The sequence below is a fragment of the Cryptomeria japonica genome, chromosome 9, assembly GCF_030272615.1.
Source record: "Cryptomeria japonica chromosome 9, Sugi_1.0, whole genome shotgun sequence".
Lineage (NCBI taxonomy): Eukaryota > Viridiplantae > Streptophyta > Pinopsida > Cupressales > Cupressaceae > Cryptomeria > Cryptomeria japonica.
Window position 1 is genome coordinate 274,933,841 of NC_081413.1, and position 14,989 is coordinate 274,948,829.

At 35.7% G+C, this 14,989-nt stretch overlaps 2 protein-coding genes across 2 annotated transcripts in view; both read left to right on the forward strand.

The window, feature by feature from the left end:
- The window catches only part of LOC131033011 (uncharacterized), a 36,423-nt gene extending 25,165 nt beyond the window's left edge, over nucleotides 1–11,258 (forward strand). The window contains exons 2-3 of the mRNA XM_057964116.2: nucleotides 10,261–10,492; nucleotides 10,781–11,258. Coding sequence (XP_057820099.2) covers nucleotides 10,261–10,492; nucleotides 10,781–11,071 — 523 coding nt within the window. The 3' untranslated portion in view covers nucleotides 11,072–11,258. The remainder of the gene's footprint in view (nucleotides 1–10,260; nucleotides 10,493–10,780) is intronic.
- On the forward strand, nucleotides 3,384–6,025 carry LOC131033010 (uncharacterized). The gene is made up of 2 exons (XM_057964115.2): nucleotides 3,384–5,387; nucleotides 5,679–6,025. The coding sequence occupies exons 1-2, from the start codon at nucleotides 4,722–4,724 to the stop codon at nucleotides 5,712–5,714; spliced, it is 702 nt and encodes a 233-aa protein (XP_057820098.2). The 5' UTR covers nucleotides 3,384–4,721; the 3' UTR covers nucleotides 5,715–6,025.
- Nucleotides 11,259–14,989: the final 3,731 nt, after the last annotated feature.

The following is a 14,989-nucleotide window of genomic DNA, read 5'->3' on the forward strand; positions in this document are numbered from 1 at the left end:
CATGCTTGGAAAAAGTGTCTTGACATATGTCTAATTTCTCATTAGGTGAATTATTTGGATGATCTTCAATAGCAATGTCACCTGGATCGATAGGGTCTTGAATGAGATATTTTAATTTTGCACAATTAGGAGTTTTATGTCCTTTGGTCCTATGCTATTCACAAAAGTTCTTGTCTTTCCACCATGCTAGTTTGATTTGAGGTTCGTATTCAACAATTTTCAAGTAACACGATGATGTTTGATTGGACCAATTTTCTCATACAAGATTTGATTGGTTCTCCAAGATGAGTGTATTTTCGTGTTGTTGTTTGGAGAAGTTTTGCTTGGGGGTTGTTGTTTGGAGGAATGTATGAGTGGTTTTGAGGATTTGTCATGTAATGTTGGTTGGATTGGAGTATGATTTGATGATTGGGGTTTGACATTGATGCTTTAACTTCCATAACCATTTTGTCAAACCAATCCATGATATTTGTTTTTGGATTTTTGGACTAGGATCAGGTATGTTTTGGACAAAGATGGATGATAGGGTGGATTTGATTCTAAAACTTGGTTTTAATTGTTGAATGATGTTGGATGATGCCAAAATAGTCAAAGTTCGTATCTATATCTTAGGTGATAATGATCGGGATTTTGATAGATGTGTCAAACTTGTACTAGACTTATGAACACAAGCCCAATGGACAGGGGGTACAAAAACGACCAATTTTAGAAGTAGCAAAAACTCCTAAGCTAACCTATTATGCTAGTAGGCTAACTTGACCCTTGACTTGAAGAAGGCAAAATTTCAAGCAAGAGTGCAAATTAGTGAGATGGGAATTGTAAGATTTAGATAATCAATGAGAAACTTTGGATTGATTTGTTGATTTTAATGTCGGATGGGTGTCTGATCTAAGGTGAATTTATTAAGATAAATGAACGTAGTGATAAATGATATGCAAGGTGTATGCTAAGTAGGTATGATTTGGTCTCAGGTTTCAGTCTTTGGTTTTTGTCTAAAAGCAGGTCTGGTTTTTGAAAGTAGGATCTCAAGGCAATAACCCTAATATATCTGAATTAGTTGCATCAAAACAGAGCTCAAGTGTGACACAAGACTTGTCAAATGCGTTACAAAAAAGCTTAGTTGCATCGTTCTATCCAAAAAGGTCAATTGTAGTTCAAATGCAATACATCATAGTTTGTTTGCAGTGTTTTATAGACAATTGCGATACAAGATAATACAATTGTGTATCACAATGCTCAAATGCGTAGCTTGGAGATTCAAATGTAGCATAGGAAGGATCAAATGTGGTGTTTTGTGAAAAATCCTAGATTTTAAGACTCTATCAACTACATTAGAGGGTTGTTCAACTGTAGCGTTGTAGCAAATTTTTGAAAATTTTTGTTTGTCTGATCGTTTTTTTGACAAGAAGACACTCAACAAGCAATGAAGACACAATGGTTGACTAATATTTCCAAGGTAAAGGTCAAATGGTTTCAAGAGTTTTTGACAAGAAAAATACTCTTAAGACAAGCACAACCTAGCTATTCAAGAGGGTGTGTTTTTGATAGTGCAAACCCAAGTTCAATATCGTAGGATTGGAGGGCTTGTCTGTAATAGGCTGAGATTGGGAGGGTTCTCTCTTGTTTTCCTTATCGGCGAAGTCTCAGTAGACTAGGGGTCATGTGGTTTGATTTCGAATGATGCTAGCCACTCTTTGAGGTATAGCTTTTTCTCTCCCGCCTTTATATACCTTGCCAGAAAATGTGGTTGAGGTTGAACCTTGGGTTGATGAAATCCTCAAGTAGGCCTCCTAAAAATAAAAATAAAAGTGTTAGTATTTCTCTTGCACCCAAGTTCGCACTAACATGCGAGGGGAGAGAATACGTACTCAACACTTTTGGGATAACAATAAATGTGCAAGTGCACAAGACATGGTAGACAAGGTTATTTCCTTTAGAAAATTGAAATGTGAGCTAATCTAAAAATCAAAGACACATAATCCTGCAACATATATGTTAGTAATTTGAAGAGTAATAACTTCTCCCAATGATTGCCAAGCAATTGCACATATTGATAGTACCCCAAAAATCTCTACCCTAATTGGTATCAAATGTGTTACTGTATTGCTCAAGTGCGTTACAAAAATAGTCAAATATAGATAGTAAAGGACTGAGCAAATGTGTCAAAACAAATTAAAACCCAAAATTTTATAGCTATTTACCTTAAACAGTTGCATTAACACAATAAATAGATGCGGCACTACATATAGACATTGCATCGTGTCAAAAGACATGCGGCATTCCGATTGTCGACTATGGCAAAAGAAGTAACAAATGTGTTGTAGTACCTGCAGCCAAGATGACCCTAAAAGAAAAACACAACCACACCCAGAAAGTAGAAAATCACTGCCAAGGTCAGTATCTGTCAGAAAAACAGAGTTCTAAACCTACGTGCAACCCAATTAGCAATTAAAACACTATAGCTCAAATACGTTAGAGAATGAAATAGTTGTCTCACTATTTTAATCAAATGTGGTACAAGATCTAAGAAATGTTTCAAAATAGAGAAATTTTAATGCTATCAACATAAACAAATGCGTCGATTAAACTCTTAGATGCAAAACAGGATGACCCAAATGTGTCGAATCCCTTGTCAATTCTGTCGAATTATCTTGAACCTGCTTAAAACATCAATTTTCTCACAAAAATGTTAGAAATCAGGGAAGTGAGTCCCATCGGGCATGCCAAAATGTAAGAACAAAAATTGAATAGTATGAATGTTTCAATCACTAAATCCCTAAGATACCGGGTTCGTGGGTTTTGGGGCCCAAATGTGAACTGGGTCCGTGTTGGGTTCTCACAGGGTTCGCCATTTTCCCTGTGGGTTCGCCCTGGGCAGGGTGAACCCATAGAGAAAATGGCAAACCCTATGAGAGCCCGAGCAAACCTAGGCGCGGATCCGAGCGAACCCACGGACTGGGTGGGTCAAGTCACTAAAAAGTGACTTTTTTAGATTAAAAAACTACTAATTTTTGCCTTTTTGGGGTCAAAAACCCTAATCCGCCCTCGCTAAATGCATTTGAGACCCAAAACAACTTCATTTGCTCATCTATTCTCTCTTGGTTTCATTTTGGCATTTTGAAGGGCAAGTGATTATTTTCAAAGAAGATTGTTTGTGGGGTGCTTGACAAAGGTGGAGAGCTTGCACAAAGGAGATTCAAGCACTTAAGGTAAGCATTTATCCCTATTCTTTGATATTTTGAAGAATATTTTCAAGTTTTTTTTTTCAATTATTTTTTTTATAGAAAAAGATAAACAAGTTCTATTATTTTTAATAATGTTTTTTCATACTTACATTAGCTTTTACATTGTGTAATATTGCTTTTTTGTTATTTTTTATTTCTAATTTGAAAATGTTTAATTTCTTATAATAGCAAAAAAACAAAATGGCATTAATTTCGAGTTCAGTGGGTGGGGGTTACAAGACAATAAATAAAAAATCTAAAGTTGATAGATGATCTCCTTTATGGAATTATACTACAATGAATCAACAACTTCCAGGAGGTGGGGGATTTGATTGGGATTGTAAGTTTTGTAAAACCAATTATAGGTGCTCGTATTATCGAGTGAAATGTCAGTTTTTTGGCCCTGCTGGGAAAGGGATTAAAATGTGTGAAGGGCCAAGTGGGATGGGTTGCCCGCAACACAAATAGCAGCATTCATTAAAGAACAAGAAGATGCTGATCAAGCTATAGCAAGAGAAAAACTTAGAGCTAATCCATTTGCAAGCAAAACACCAATGACTTTACCTGATGATCGTAGAATACTAGAAAAGGCCACCAATCACCCTTTCTTGAATATACCCGCTATGCAAGATGAAGTTGAAGTAGATGATTCCCATTCCCGCAAAAGAGACCCATTGGAGAAAGCATTCAAAATGGAATCAAGAGTTGTAGAACAAAAAATTGCATGTTGCCTCTATGCCAATGGTCTTCCTTTCAACTTGGTAAGATCACCATATTGGCGGGAGATGGTGATAGCAATCAATAATGCACCTACTAGTTTCACAAGTCCTGGGTGTGAAAAGGTGCGCACCACCTTATTGGCAGAAGAGAAGAATTTTGTAGAGCAATCATTGAAACCGATTAGATATTCTTGGGTTGAATCGGGTGTTTCTATTGTTTTTGATGGATGGAAGGATGCCAAAAACCGTCCATTGATAAATGTTATTGCAGTGTCCCCCAAAGGGGCAATGTTTTTGAGGGTAGTTGATTGTGACGGGCAGCTCAAAGATGCAGAATACATTTCCAGAATCCTCTTTGATTCCATAGATATGGTAGGACATGAAAATGTTGTCCAAGTCATCACAGACAATGCAAAGGTTTGTAGGGCTGCAGGTGCTTTGGTTGAACAAAGGTATTCACACATTTTTTGGACACCATGCACCGTACACTCCCTCAACTTGGTCATGCAAGCAATTGTCACTCAAATAGATTGGGTGAAGGATATCTACCAAGAGGGTGAGGAGATCCAAATGTTTGTGACAAACCACCATATGTCACAAGCCATTTTCAGGAGCTTCTCGAGGTTGGAATTGCTGAAGGTAAATTTAATTTATGATTTATCTATTTAAATTTATTTATGCCATGTTTAATTTTATTTTGTATTTTTTAAAATGTGTTATTGACATAATTTTTACATGAACCTAGGTTGCTGAGACCCAATTTGCATCACATACAATAATGTTGAGATGCCTTTTGAAGGTGAAAGAGGCATTGAGTGCCATGGTCATTAGTAACCAATGGAGTATTTGGAAGCAATCAAATTCAGAGAGGACCAATAAGGTTAGGGATTTGATCTTGAATCTCAATTGGTGGGATAATGTGGAATATGTATTGAATTTCATCGAGCCTATCATGAGTATGCTCAGGTATACTAATATAGATGCAACATGTTTGGGGGAAGTCTATGATGGCATGGACACCATGGTTGAAAAAATCAAAGTCATAATAGCACAAAGAGAGAAGGACCCCCAAGAATTTTTTTTCAAAAGGGTGGAACAAATCATTCATCATCGGTGGAACAAGATGACCACGCCATTGCATCTCCTTGCACATGCTTTAAATCCCATGTACTATAGCAGTGAAGTACTTTCTTTGCCAGGGAGAACTAAACCATATAGAGATCCTGAAGTTGCTGCTGGGTACAAGCGGTCATTTGCTAGACTCTACAGTGATCCTGAAGTGGTGGACGGTGTTAGGAAAGAGTTTGGTTTGTTTATATCAGGAAGAAGTCATAGTCCTTGTGCTATTAATGACCAATCCAAAATAGATGGAGTTACATGGTGGTACCTTCATGGTCAAGATTTTATGTTCCTCCAACCTCTTGCAATCAAGATACTATCACAAGTAAGTTTTTTTACTTTTAAAATTAAATATTTAACATTTGTATTGTAAGTTTAGCTTTTAAGTTTTTTTTAACATTCTTCAATTTATTTTGCATTTTTTTAATTTTAAGTTTTGTTGGTTTTCTCTCCAATTTCAAGAGGTTGCAAGTTCTTCTACTGCTGAATGGAATTGGAGTACATACTCCTTTATCCATTCAGTGAAGCGTAATTGGTTGGCTTCCAAAAGAGCAGAAGACTTGGTTTATATTCATTCCAATTTGCATCTTCTAACACATAAGGGAAAACAATACAGGGAAGGGGCAATGAAGCTTTGGGATGCAAACCCTGAGTGTACCAACTTGGATGCAATTGCTGATGATCTGGTTAGAGTCACTTTAAATGATGATGACGAGATACCTACAGCTGATGGAGCTAGTGGGAGTGGCACTTGTTTGGGTTCAAATGATTTTGAATTTGAACTTGGAGCAAATGATGATGATCTTGATCTAGATCCTTTTGATGATTGATGAACATTGAACTTTGAAGATAGAAGACAATTATTATTTTTGATTGTCAATTTTGTAATTGTAATGATTTTCATTCGAATCGTGAACTTGGACATATATGAATCTATGAAACATTGATATATATTATAAGCCATATGAGTATATTACATAATATGATATTATTGAAATTCTGAACTATCAATTGAAATGGCATTTGGCATTGATCAATGATGAAGTAGCATACAATTAAATGTATTTAGATTTGTAATTTTGTATATTTTTTTTAAATTTTTGTATATAATATATATAGAACCCAAAAGGCAAAAAAAATTTTCCCTGAACCCATGCACCGGGTTCGCGTCTTCGAACCCGATCCTGAACCTGAACTGGTAACTTAGCTAAATCCTCAAATTCACACATTATTCTAATCTAACAATAGAGCTTGTAAGACAAATGCATGAAATCAAAGAATAACAATAATGAAATTACCTTTCACACAACTCTTTCTTATCTATATTGCTCTTTGAAGCTTTCTTTCAAAGAATGTTTTGTAGCTCTCAGATTTTGCAAAGCACTGTTCACAGTGTGGTCTCATGAAAGCTCAAAGATTGTGGTTCCTAGGATGATGATGGATGATTGATAAGATCACTAGCCTGATAATGATAATGCTTTGATAATAATTGATTTATAGATTTGATTTGATATTGATTAATGGTGGAGAATACTTGAGACAAATTTGAAGATCAATGATCAAGAATCAATGAGCAGATTTGAAGGCTAAAAATATAAGTTAACTAATTGCTTGTTTTACTGAATTGATTGCATGAGAGAATAATGGATGAGAGAAGTGAGAGAAAGTTTTAGATTGACTGAAGAAACAGAGGTGCATGAGAGATAAAGATAGAATTAAATAAATAATTTATTTAATTCCATGTGCATGATGTTAAAATAAAAAAAATAATGATTTGATTTTTAGAAGAACTTTATTTAGAAAAAAGAATAATTAAATAAATTAAAATGATTTATTTAACTATAGAAGAAGAGTTAGCCAGATAAATTAATTATAGTTAACTAGAAGAATAAATGAAAAATGAATGAATTTAATAATTAAAGGCGGAAATTAATAAATTAGTTAAATAATTAATTATTTAATTAATATTTGAAGAAAAAGAATAATTAATGGAAAAAATAAATGGATAAAAATTATTCAGTTAAAGTGACGATGAAGGGAAAATTTGAATTTATGAAATGATGTTAGCTTAAAATTATTTAATTAATTTAAAACGATGAAATAATGAGAAATGACAATGAAATGATGATGAAGTGTGTAGGTCATTTTTTAGTGTCCATAGTACTGAATCAATTTTTCTATGGTTTTAGTCATTCACAGGTATTTGGTTGAGACTGTTATTGTGATGATGCATTAACTTATTTTTATGGTTTACTTCTATGCATGCATGCCAAAGTTCTCAATAGTTGTCTTTCAGCTTATATTTTCAATTGTAAGAGGTAGGTGGGCCTTGATTGAAGCAAACATGTTTAGGAGATCTTTCCAAGAATCATTGGTTGTGTTCACAAGTGTGCCATTGTTCAGTTCAATTGCTAAAGCAATCTCTTTTAGGATATAAGCATGCAGCAGCAACAGGGGTGTTGTGGATTGCAACACAATGACTAATTATTTCTGCACTATATGAGTTGAATATAGTGAAAGTTGATTACTGATAATGTACCGTATTAGGATTTAAAATTTATAAGGTCATTCATTGCACAAATTTATGTTGCAATATCAGTATACATTTCTTTGACACAGTTTTCACCATTGCCAGTATTCTACAATTAAATTACATATTGACCTCAAGTGATAATCCTTGTACTAATTCAAAAGTAATGGCTAAGGCAGAACTCTTGATGGAAAGTTATCAAATGTTCAGAAAAAATTAAGTTGATTTTGCAAGGATTTGTTGTAACTCTTCAATAAACGCTTGTCCTCTGAAGTTGGCCCTAAATGAATTAACTTTGAGAAGAGTTACCAGAAACGAGACCAGAGGATTCAAAAGTGGATCTAGTTTGTTTGAGATTTCATGGTAAAGTGATCACAGCTTAGAGGACACCTGTGTTACAGGTCCAAAAAAGGTCTTTAATAGCATCAAACTCTGAATGTTATTGCATAGATGGATTCCTCTGGAAAAAATATGCATTTTCATAAACACCACCTCATTTCGAGTCCATATGCAAAAGTTATGGCTTCTTGGAGGACAATCAATGCTAGAAAGTAGTGGTTTCATAAGTTTCATAGTGGCGGTTTTGTCAAAAGAGGTGGTTTGATTCTGACTGGAAGGGGTGGTTCTGTCATGGCTTCAGAAACAGCCCAAACATGTCATATACTCTTCTAATTCCTTCTTTTGACTTATAGTGTCTTTTGATGTTCCTAACAGGTTTGTAAGGACGTGTTAGTCTATAAATGAATCCCAGAAATGTGGAATCGTATTCATCATTGGAATCTAAGTTGTTCTAGAGTGATTTCACAAAGAATTCATAGTGAGCAAGAAGACTGTATAGGCTTAACAGAATGTAACAATGTTGTGGTGAGAGGTCTTGGGGTCTGAAATTACTGAGATTCAGGCTGGTTATGGGTCCGAGTGGCCAAGGGTTGTACTTACCATTCAAATAGCGGATTTAAGTTGTAGCTCACATGTTGTTGGAGTTTTCTCTCAGATGTGGGTTTCTCCAGGGTGAATCCTTTGTCTTCATTTTGTGGTGAATGTTTCTCTCATTTACATTTGCAAGTTCACTTCAGCTGATTGACAAAGTATGCATTATTGGTTTCCACAGGATAAATCTGTATGTTGCTGACTAGTGTATGGAATATCCATCCTAGTTAATCATCAGAGGAGATTTCTACGTACAAACTTTCCTATTTCCCGTTCCTGTGCAACAGTGGGAAACTTCTGTAGCATATAGATGACAGTTGAGACGGCTCCTATTTTATATTTCTTATAGACTATAGTTCTTATACTTTTAATCTGGATTTGTATATCCTTTTTAATCCCTTTGGCTATAACATTATGACATCAGATGATTTTTCAGGAGACTCAGAACAATATCTATTATTGTGTATTGTTGATTATATTATACGATTTACATGCCTAGTAACCCTGTGGACATGAATTGTTTGCAATTTGTAATTTGGTAACTTGAATTATCATGAAATCTCCATATGAAGATTTTATTTCTAGTTGGCCATGAATGTTAAAATGTCTAAACAAAACCTTTGTACCACTTGTTTCTTTCATGTTTCCATTTTCGGTACTCATTTGGATGTGCTCTCTGGAATGGAGTCTCTTGGAATCAAGTATTCAGAGTAACTTGTCCAACGATATTTCAAACATTGTGTAATACTTTTCCTTTTAGCAAGAAACAGAAACAACATTCCTACATTTGGATATGTGCAAAGCTACTTTCCATATTAGTGGTGGAACTTTGAAAGGCAAGATTAATGTATCTTGGTTGTATTATTCCTAACGAACTGTGATTGACCAACCATTTCTTTCATGCAGAAACTTCTATGTTTGTACTGCAGTTCACTGATATTTGAGTGCTTGAGAGAGTGAATTCATCTTATATGTAGAGTCTAGACCATGTTTTCAGTTGCTTACAACATGACAATATAATAGCTAATTTATCAGTAGACATTTTCTAATAAGATTCACCTTTCAATTGCAATGACTAAATGTAGTCGATGGAAAAGAAGAAGGATTCATGATAGAATTCTAGTTCTTATTATTTGCCATTTTAGCAAATAATAATAATTTTTTCTGTGCTTTGTCAAAGATTTATCTCCAGAGCTCCCCATGCCTAGCTTAAGAACTTAGATCCTACATCAAATGGCAGGATTTATTCCAGAATGACAAAGGAGTCGATTCCTTATCCCCTTGGAATCCATTTGATGATACCTCTTGTCAATAAATTCTCTTCCAGAGGTCCTCTATTCTAAAATTTTAGAAGTGTATCTAATCCAATTAATGGGAATTAGGCATAGCTGTAGATATATAAGTCAACTTCTGATTCATCTTGCAAACTAACAGGAACTTGTTCCACCTATTGCAACAATTATTCCTGAGATTCCCTTTTGAAGATCAAAAGATGTAGATATGTGGCAACCATTGATGAATTTTAATTCATAGCCAAGGAAGTGCAAATCTGCTTCTTGTATATGTTGCAACAATCTACATTATGTTCTTACCAAAGTGTATCCGTCCAGAAATTTAAAATCTCAAATTACGTAAAAAATTAGCTTAGCTTGAATGCACTTGAATATATAATAATATACAGTTACCACTTCTTTCTCATAAAGTTTTATCCACTGACTATGCTTTGCATTGCTTACAGGGTTCCATGTAGGTCTGGAATGTGTTCAACCCCTTTGGAAGTAACATCTTCTCAACTAATTGCCAGTGACATTTTTCCTATGTTTGCGGTGAAAGCTATTCTCTATCCTGGTGCATTTGTGCGTGGCCTTGCAGTAAACTTGTCCATTCCTAGCTGGGAAGGCCTATTGGAACAGTACAATTTAACCAGCACCCAGTTAACTTCTGCAGAAATTGACCTTCAGCGCCTTGAGGTAAACTCTTGTTAATTCCTGTCTGTTCAAGTAAGGAGCAGGATGTCAAATCGAACATTTGAATTACTAAGTGTTTCTCTCATGTGAGCCGCTTGACAGCTTTTCCATCGCAGTGTTAACTGGCTTTTCAATAGTAGTTTGTGAAGATGCAGATCTCTGTTAATTGCTTTTTCTGGTCTAACTATTCTATATTATGCTTTATGCATAGTAGTTTCATTTTTTGAGTGTGTATTTCACTCATTCTTAATTTTTACCTTTTACTAAGTCAAGCTGCCATGTTTTGTTTAGGTGTTAGCAGGTAGCTACTTTGCAGTTGCAGGCGCTTGTGTAGGCCTCTTGAAGCAAGGGCGGATGAGCATGTTTGGTACTCTCCTTATAGTTTGGGGTCTCATCAAAGAGAGTTTACTTGGGAAACCTGCTAACACTGATCCGGCAAAAGCAGCATATCTTTACCCCACAATGCTTCTTGCCTTATTATGTTCATTTTTTGCTGTTAAATATGACATGAACAAAGTCCAATCAATTGCCAAACCCCTCGCCAAACCTTTGAAGAGCTCTTCGAAGGCTAAACTTAAATAAGACCTGTAAGCTGGTTATGCCTCTTTGGGCTTGGCAAAAGCCCCGATGCTACACATATTCCAAACTGAGGATATTGTTTTGGTCAATGAATGTTTTTAATTTTATTCTTGCATTTATCCTTTAACAAAATTAATTCTTTTGTTTAGAACACCTTTTACAAAATGGGATTTCAATTTGTTTGTTTCTCTTTCGCTACTTCCTTGAGAATGTGGTTTGTGATAGATGCATCACAATGATATTTGCTCTTAGAAAAGATAGTGTAATTATCAGGTACGATTATGTTGTGAATGCAAGACAACGATAAATTTATTTTATGTACTCTTAGATAATTTTCACTATAACACAAACTTGTAATTTTATATACAATGTCATGGGACGAAAGTAATGAGATCTGAAATTCTAACAAGCTATTGATCTGCAGTCTTCTCTCAAGTGTCATGATGTGTAGTAGGCCTATTTTTAAAAAAAACGAGGTGGAAGAAAAGAATAAGTTATGTCCAAACAAGTTATCTCGAAATAGTAAATACACAGAAGCAGAGATGGAATACCAAAGAAGATGTTGCATAAAGATCACATGTGTATAGGATAAGAGTTCCTAAAAGATGAGATGGCAAGCAGTTGCTCTAAAATTTCAGGCAACAAACAAATTGTTACTTGAAATTAATAATTTGGAAGACTCCTTGATGTCTCTAAAAGTTCTCGAGTCTCTTTAAAATTGAGATTTATCTGCCCTTCTATACCAGAATCTCTAAACTTAGATTACTCAAGATCTATGAGGGGTTAACCACCACCAAATTGTTTTATGATGTAAATAGAAGTTGTCTATCTTCAACTTACATTTATGCTTGATGCAAAATTTGTTTGTAGGGTAATTCATAGTTGGACTACTCGCGACTTGGCTCGACTCACCAAGCCCTTGAGAAAAAAAACTTGGCGAAAAACTCGGCAACGTAAAAACACGCTTAATTTTAATAAAAAATGCTTTTTTTGTTGCAAAATTTAATGAGAAGATGCATCCAATGAATCAATAAATGATAACACAAAAGAAACAAGCTGATTCTAGATATATTTAAATGCAAAGTGTATACAAAATCGCATCCTCATGGGGAATGCTGATGGCTAGAAGCAAAATAGTAAATAGTTTTTGTAAAACCAAAAAGTAAATACATCATTACAAATTACAATTACAAGTTCCTCTTCCCAGCTCTAGCTAAAACTATTTACTATTCCTCTTCCTCTTCCCAGTGGAGATCTTCCCAGTTCTAAGGGTGAGAAAAAGAGGGGGAGAGAGATAGGTCTAGATCTTGGTGGAGATCTACAAACGCGCAATATTTGAAATTTCATCATTTATATTGATAGTTTCAAACTTTCAACTCTAAAATGTATAATACCAAGATTTCTTCAATGCTAATTATGTTGTTATATGGAGCCTAATCAGACTCGGAGGTTGGGTTTGGAGGCAATGCCCCCAAGTTGGGGTCAAGAGGCAGCGCCCCGCGAGGCCAAAAATACTCTATTATTTTATAAAGGCGTCAGATGTTATAAAGTATAAGAAAGGAAAAAGACATATTGAAATGCCACTTATACTTAAATGTTATATTTCATGTGTATATTTTGATGAAGAGAATGATACTGATCTGAAAAAACAAAAATGATAATTTTTTGACATGTTTGGGCCTCTTTTTTTAGTCTAGCTAAGTTTTTTAAAGAAACTGGCCGAGTTTTTTAAAGAAACTCGCCAAGTTTTTGCAAAAAAGTTGGCGATTACTCAACAAGTTTTTGCTGCGAGTTAAAGTCATAAAAACTCGGCGAGTTTTTGAAACTTTGCGAGTGTGTCATCTATGGGGTAACTAATGAGACTGTGACAATGTATTCATTTGTCAGGATGGTGTCTGTTTGAGGCTGTCCATATTTCTTCTTCCTAGATTTTGCTATGTTCTGTGTCTATGGCTTGTAGATTCTTTTTGTTGTTAAGTTGCAAAGAGTATCCGTCACTATATTGTGGATATTAGCTGAGCAATATTGCTGATTTCTAGCTATATCTCAAGTTGCTATATTCTCCATTATCTTCTTGAGTTGGTGTTTATCCTTGCTTAACTGGGTTCCCAACTCTTATGCTTGAGCATGCTTCATGCAACAATCAGATTAGGGCTATGGTAAATTGTACTTAGGTTTGCCAACTTATTGAAATTTAGCATACTAGAGTTTGCTTTAAGCCATTTAGAGTTTAAAACTTGATGGAGGTTTTACTTTTATGCTCTATTAATTTATTAAAAAGATTATTCCATCATCATTTTTCCACCTTATAAGAGGGGCATATGCCATAAGTTGATTCATGAAATTCTAACAAAATTTGGTTCCTTTATTGAAAGCATGCATTTTCTAGACTTGTAATGCATTAATGTGATGTCTTCTCTTGCTAGATATCATATGAAGTCAACATGTGTCCAAGGTTTAGTTGCAACCTAATATTTTTTTTTTGGTCGGTAAATGGTATATTATATTAATTCATCAAAACAAGTATTACATAATTTTGAAAAGATTAAAGTACGAAATTTCAAAAGAGCTCCAAAAGAGGTTTCTACACCAGATATTCATGACTTGACTTCCCTATCCTTTTTATCTATCTTGCCACCCCATAACTATATACATATTATGTATCAAAGGAAACATTTGTATAGTCGACATTAAAAAGATAGTACTGTAACAAAATTATCATCTATGAGTCACTCCTCTACCACTATCTCCTTGCCTTTGTTCTGAGAAGAGGTAGCCCGCTCGCTAGCCTGAGAGTTTCTAGCAACCGCATGATGATCTGGAGGAAAGCCAATCCACAAGGTCCTAGCCTTTTTCTTCGAACCCTTTGGTCTTTGTCGTTTCCGTCGAGAGGAAGATGCCTCCAACGCCATCGATGAGCGTTCTCTGTATGGCACCCACTTATGCACCTCCCATCAAAGAGACTGTGTCTCCACGCTCTTCAGATAAAACTTAACCCTTGTCATTCCAATCCATGTTGAAATCTTGCGGGCCTCCTTGTCGCCAGTTGCACTCCATATGAAAAGGGACATAATGGGGGTGTGAAGTCGCTCGCTTGGAGCCACACACCACCTGGACATACAAAGCCTTTCATTTCCATGGCCATCTCCATGAGGGATTCAAAGCCACCGCGCCATTCCTCTTTGATGCAATTTTCCACCAACCATCTGATGTTCACCTTTGTCTCAAGCTTGAAACACCATGCAGTGAACATAGATGCAATGTTTGTATAGCATCTATACTTGAAGGGGACGTTTAGGAATTCTTCGCCAAGAACTATCTTGACGCGAGTCAAGAAATCTTTTGATGCGAACTTGAACACGTTGGCCAGTCGCTCATTCGAGACCCCACCCCAGAACACCACCATTGGCTTCACGACAGTTAACGAGAAGTTCGCCTCCATGTTGCCCTGAGATGAGCTGCTCCTGCTCTCAAACGTAACCCAAAATATTTGATGTTTCAAATGAAGGCCGACTTCGAAATCCGCTTCTTAAGGACGCCAACTTCAATGTACTCACATGCCAAGGAATTCAATGTCGAGTGTGTGAGGATTACAATCCAGCTCGACATTCCTCCAGGATTACACCTTGCCCGAGCCTAATTAATTGATATGACTACCCATGCCTTACTCCCTCTACGTTGGATGCCCACGTATCCATGCCAATAGATGCTTCATACCATGCCCGAGGATTGTAATGGCATTTGGCATAACTGATGCAGTTGAAGTTGGATGATTGCATCGGTAGAGGATATAAGTCTATTTGTGATGAAGAGATTGAGATTCTATGAATAAATGACATGATCAGTTATTTGTGTTGTCATTGCTGGCAATTGATGTTCCTGATGTTCCTGATGTTTTGTTTTGTCATCTAAGGGATTTGG